Raw genomic sequence first — 6,475 nt, forward strand, 5'->3', positions numbered from 1 at the left:
CTTATATCTGCACGAATTTTCTTCCAGGTGGCTGTTTTTCCCACAAGACGGCTGTAGGAGCAGGTGCTCTTGTCATGTATCTCCGTTACCTCATTGACCCGGGACCTCTCGACCTCAACTCCACACACCGGGTGCTGCCTGAGAGCTCCCGGTCCCTGCTGGAGAAGGCAGACGCGAGTCTGGGAGACTCCCAGAAAGTGAAGAAGGAGGGCCTGATCCCAGTGAAGCAGAAGCTGAATGCTGAGGACTTGGCCCTGAATCAGATGGCTCCAGCCCTTGAAGACAGGGAGGGCGAGGATGGGTTCGGAGACGGGGGTGACGCTGGAGAACAGTCGGAGGAGTATGAGGGGGACGAGGACGAGGATGAAGATGGGGATGAGGGTGTTGATGATGAGGCGTATGAGGATAAGGACATGTATCCTGACAAGGAGGAGAACGTTCGTGATAGGAAGATTGTTCATTTTGGTGCTGAAAAGAGGGATGAGTTGAATGATGTGGAAAGATTCGGGAAAGACGATGATGGCGGGTTGGTTGATAATCTGGATATGGACCAGCCACTAAAGGGGGATAACCCTCAGGGAAATGCTGATGATGTGGAGTATACCTATTATGATGAACCGGAAAAAGATGACCAAAAAGTTCAAAGGTCTAATTTTAAGAAAGACACACATGTTGTGAAAAGTCATCATAGGAATAAAAGTCATAATCAGCATGAAAGCAGACGTTTGGTTCGTGATCCGAAAGGTCAGGACCCAATTGGAAAGACAATGTTCATAGTATTCTCTGTTTGCTTTCTGTTTTTGTTTTTCTTAATGTACAGATTTATAAAGAAACGCCGGATTCATATTCGCTACCATCCAAGGACAATGTTCAGCTTGTGAGTTGTGTGCGATGTTGCTTTATGATGCTGTTTGTGTTGTTGCTGCTATCAACCCCATACTGCTGTTGGTCTGTCATCAACGGCCTCACCCGTATTGTAGATCACATTGCCTGATGTAACACTTGGTATGGACTGAAGGGGTCTGTACATAGACCAATCGAATCTCTCAGGTATAAGTGCAGGGCTTGGCTAAACTTGATCACTTCTGGGGTGGGCTTTGCTAGCGGCATGGGAGGGGTTTATTTCTGAGTATCTGCTTTGGCTGAGGTTAAGGATGTTTTGTCAGGGTGCTACAATTAGGAGGAAGGGGTAACAGAGTTGTTCTGGTCGTTTCAATAACATTCACACAATGCATCATATTAACCACATTTCCCTTGTGGGTATTTCCCTTGTGGGCCAACATCAATCAAACACCACTGCATAGAGATTTGCCTGTCTCATCTACACTACTCAAATTTGATAGGGATAATCAGACATGTCATTCTACACACTGGACAGATTATGGGGATCAGTTTGTGTATCTTGCATGGAGAGATAAAAAATATTGTTATCAAAAGCGGAGTAGTATATTATTGAAAATCAAAACTACATACGTTTCACAAACTGTTAAAAAAAATCAAAAGTTAATTCGTCCAAATTCATGCATTGTGTGGTGATGATGGCATGATCTCATATAATAGGAACTAAGCCTTCACAAGATTGTGTAGTCTTCATCACTCCAACTTTTTAAATGGACTTAACAGTTATACTTTACCATTTTAAGCGACTAATCCCCCATGTTTATTCAGATATTTTTTTAAAGAAATAATTTGTTCAAGAAAAAACTAAAAACACTTCCTCAAGTTTTTTCAAAAGGAATAATTGCTTGCTTGTCAGGATGGCTGTCCTGATAATTAAGTGTTTTCATTTTGAAGCAGTGACTGAAATCAATATCTTGTCTCTAAAACAATCTCAGTCATCCTCCACCAAGTCATCCAAAATATTAAGGGGTCGGTAATTTTTGTCTTTTTGTGCTTTGTAATGCATGTATTACATTTTTAGATGATCAGCAAAAGCGGACATTCCTCTACTCTTGGGGGCACGGGTGGCCAAGTCTGCATCCCTTGGGCACAACAGAAACCTATGATTGTGGGTTAGAATCCCTGTTCACCCCGATTATGTTTCTAGGTTTGTCAGCACCATACCCATGCTCGTAGGTTTCACCGAAGTGGTAAACGTCTGAGACCTGCATCACTTCGGGATTTCTTCGCACATTAAGCTGACACGCCGTGATATAACTGGAATACTGTTAAAAGCGGCGTTAAACCCAACTCACTCTGGCGCTCGGCATTTAAGGACTTACACCAGGACTATAAATCGGCATTATTACGGACTAGTACAAGTAGCCACACAAAAACACACACACACACACACACACACACACACACACACACACACACACACACACACACACACACACACACACACACACACACACACACACACACACACACACACACACTATGTAAGAGCAATAATCTTAGACATTAAACTCTATTTCACCTCGCCTGAAGATGAAGATGATATGGACATGTTATTGGACACAACCAGAACAGCTTATTCCATCTAGTCTGGAGCCAGTTCACTTGGATGATTGTGTCCATTGTCTTGCCTACCTGGAGCCTGTGAACGGATGAGTGAGTGAGTAAATAATGGTCATGCTATTACTGTAGCAATATTGCAGCAATGTCTCACTGACGTCATCACGATAGTTTAAGTAAACCGAGGGGTGAAAGTATGACCTACTATCTACCAAATGACACACGGTCAACCAGGTTTATCGTCATGGTAACCCATTGAGGTACAATTCTACCATGGCATTTTAGTATCATGCATTCTGATTGGTCTTCAGCGATATTGAATCACCGCAGACCACACAGGGATTTGGAGTGGGAGTAGTGGAAGTGTGACATAGCTATTCTCATTGTGTGCAAGGTGGTAGACCATGAAGACTGTACAAGTTGTTTTCAGTGAGGGTCATATTTCTAACAAAAGCAGAATATTCAAATATTCTTTGTACCAAATATGGAGAATCATTTTGATGCTTGATCCCAAGAATCATGATTTAAAACATGCTTTAATATGCTTATAAACCACACATATTGCGTGGCAAGAGCAAGATTATATTGACATTTTGTTATGTTATTTTGATTACTTAAAGAGCACATCAAATCACATTAGATCAAAACAGTTTGCTAAATCTGCTCTAACTGCTGTGGAGATGTTAGTTCTCTTTAAATCTCCATGAATTCCATGAGTTTAATTTCATCCCAGGCCTGTTTTGTTTTTCGATTTTCTTTGTCCGTGTGCAAATTTCAAACAGTGAAGAAGTGTATTAATGGAGTATTTTTTTAACAGTTGGGTCCTGATGTTTTTCTTGAAGCAGGAGAAACATTTATTTTACAACTAGTTTGCTTTTTGCTTTTCAGATGTTCATGATCAATGTGTCACAAGGCAGGATGCTTGGTTCATATACAATCCATTTCCCCCAAACATTGGGACTGATAAAACAATTCACACAAAAGATGTTAAAAATAGTATGTTTTCAGTCAAACACAGACTTTTCTATTTATTGTAAAATTTACTTTTTCTGACTCGAGGGCACGTTCTTTGATTTTGATAATGATTGTACAGCTTTTATAACTTGTTTCACTTGGTGAATTTTTTTATTTTAAAAACAGTTTTTTTTTGGGGGGGGGGAGGGGCGGCAGGGTTTCTGCCAGAAATAAGGAAAATGTTTGAAAATAAATCATTTAGCCTTTATCAATATAAATAAACTATTTAAAGTACTAGAATTAATTCCCCATTGACACTTATCTTAAAAAATTCAAAACACAACGAATTATGATAAATCATTAGCAGAAATTTGGATTTTATAAACATTTATATTTTTACACTTTTTTTACCTACCAACCTGAACGTTTGAGCCAAAATTCAGTCATCCCCCTACCACCGACAACATGGGCACGACAGATTAACCATAGTAAATGAAAGAATTGGGTGATCCATAACTATTTTTTTTGTGATGTTGTTTTCACTGTACAGAGCAGATCAAGATTTGCCAAAAAGACTTTCCACCTAAAGACTAAATCAAAAGTTTCAGCTATATTACAAAATCCAGTTTTTATGTAAACCATTTTCATATCATATGCAAATGTTTTAGTGAAGAAGGACCGAGACAGTCCAACATGTTTCTAATCGTCTTGATTTTTAGATGTACCTGTGTCATTATTTGTTTCACATATATCTTAATATGTCAAATAACATTGTGTCCAAGCAAGAACTTTTTGCCATATATAATATTCTTAATGAAAGCTTGTCTTTGAATGTCATTCAAAGAAATGAACTTAAATTGTATTTTTCTTTTGTAGATTTTAACATTTATTTCAAATATGACATTATATTGCCACTTACAAGTTTTTTGTTGCAAATGTTTATTGATAAATTATGTGATTTAAGATATTCTGTTTTGTCCTCATTATAATCAATATACAGGAGAAACCACCAAGGCGTATGTCCATTCACAATTCATACAAAACTTTTTGTATATCAATGTGCATCTTCATATAAATTGCTGAAATCAAAACTTGAAACAAAATGGTTGTATTTACAATGGATTATTATGGCTTGGTGCAAAATCATCTCCACTCCCTCATGTTTTATGGCTGCTGATGAAATCTGTTTTCTCCAACCCACCTATCTGTTCAGGATATACAAAGACATGTGAAAGATTGTTTGAGTGAGTGAGTGAAAGATCTTTTATGCCCATGTCTGCAGTTTTCCAGCTATATCACGGCAACATGTAATGAACCTCAGCTAGGAAACCAACCAATCCACACATTGAGGAACACACAACTAGGTCACACACTAGCCACCCAATCCTCATTGCTGTGTCATCCATAGATGAGTGGAGGATCTCCTACCCAGTATCCTGTCTCTTCCTGACCATCCTAGGTATTCCCCTGAAGATCCGGGGTAGAATAGGTCTTCAGCAACCCATGCTTGCAGTAAAAGGCAACTATGCTTTTTGTAAAAGGTGACTAACGGGATTGGGTGGTCAGGCTCGCTGACTTGGTTGATGCATGTCATCGATCCCAATTGCGTGGATCAATGCTCATGATATTAACCACTGGACTGTCTGGTCCAGACTCGATTATTTACAGACCGCCGTCTAAAGCTGGAATATTGCTGAGTGCGGCGTTAAACAACAAACCAACCATCCAACGGTATTCCCAGTGTGGTTGTCATCCTTGATTTCACACAGACATTACTGATATTTTAACAAATTGCCTGTGCAATTTGTTCCAGGCCCTGACCATCCTTCTTTTGATCTTTCCTATCTTCATCAAATATTCTTGTTGCCAGGCACTGTGGGTGGTATATCTCAGTTAAAGCCCATGTATTTACAGGAGGTATACCTCGGGGTATAACTTGTTCTCGTGTAGATGATCATTGATTGCAAAATTGTCGTATAGCTTTCTTATCGTACCTTTTTCAAACATCTCAGTGGTGCGACTGTTTAGACATCACCATCTGTCCTACAACCCTTTTTGGATCGGTTAGGACCCACCCTCAACATCTGGAAAAGATTCCGAGAGATTGCCATACGATAACTGTTATTTAACCCTCCCCGAATGTGTGGCACACTGACCGTCATTTTCCTTTACATCCAGTTGAGCTACATGCAGTCCCTTGTGTACAGCCTCACCTGTTGTTAACCATGTCATTCCACAGTGAAGCCCTGTTGGTCAAGAAACCCTCTTTCCTAACAATTGCTGCACATGTACAAAGGACATTGGGCAGACACTGACAAATTAATCTGTAATTTGTAAATCAGCATGATTTACTTACTTTCTGATGCAAATTGTGTGAGTGGCTGGTGCTGTGGCTGGTTCTGTGGCCGGAGTAGGACATGCTTACCCTTATGGTGAACACCTGGTGTCATCACCAATTTCAGTGATCCATTCACATAATTTTCGTGAAGCCCATTTCTGGTGTCCCCCGCCATGATATTGCTGGAATATTGCTAAAAGCGGCGTAAAACCATACTCACTCACTCACTCACATAATTTTCATCACTATTTTCCCTTTTGTGCCCAATGGAAACTGTTTCAGGAGATAGTGGAGACTGATTAGTCCGTGGCGTGGATGTTTTATATTGCAGGGTATGGTACTGGCCAGATTGAGAGAGTTTCAGATTAACAGGGTTTCTCTGTATGTTTAACTACACATACCTAATTAGGTATAACAGCATTAAGGGTGACAAACCCCTTCATCCTATAGTGGAATTCTCAATGAGCATCCTCGACCCAGAGATTGTATCATATTATTGTCAAGATCTGTAAATGTCCTAACAGTATCTGCACTAACCAGGCACTGTGTTTATTTGATGCTTATTTATTGTATGTGTCTATCTGTGATTTTAGGAGACATGATCTGCCTTGCTGGAATCCAGATCCTGAGTTGTAATCTCAGATTTTAGTTCTTTGTCGCTTGCCTTGTCATAAATTGTCATAGGACTATTGGTTGTTGATCATTATACCATTGACAGCAACT

General features: G+C 39.8%; 1 protein-coding gene across 1 annotated transcript in view; it reads left to right on the plus strand.

Annotated features, from left to right (window-relative positions):
* Positions 1 to 2,276, plus strand: part of LOC139444420 (uncharacterized) — a 43,357-nt gene extending 41,081 nt beyond the window's left edge. Inside the window, exon 6 of the mRNA XM_071225391.1 lies at positions 28 to 2,276. Coding sequence (XP_071081492.1) covers positions 28 to 881 — 854 coding nt within the window. The 3' untranslated portion in view covers positions 882 to 2,276. The remainder of the gene's footprint in view (positions 1 to 27) is intronic.
* The last annotated feature ends 4,199 nt before the right edge of the window (positions 2,277 to 6,475 follow it).

The sequence above is a fragment of the Haliotis cracherodii genome, unplaced genomic scaffold (assembly GCF_022045235.1).
Source record: "Haliotis cracherodii isolate W230 unplaced genomic scaffold, xgHalCrac1.p SCAF_5, whole genome shotgun sequence".
In the NCBI taxonomy this organism is placed as follows: Eukaryota; Metazoa; Mollusca; class Gastropoda; order Lepetellida; family Haliotidae; genus Haliotis; species Haliotis cracherodii.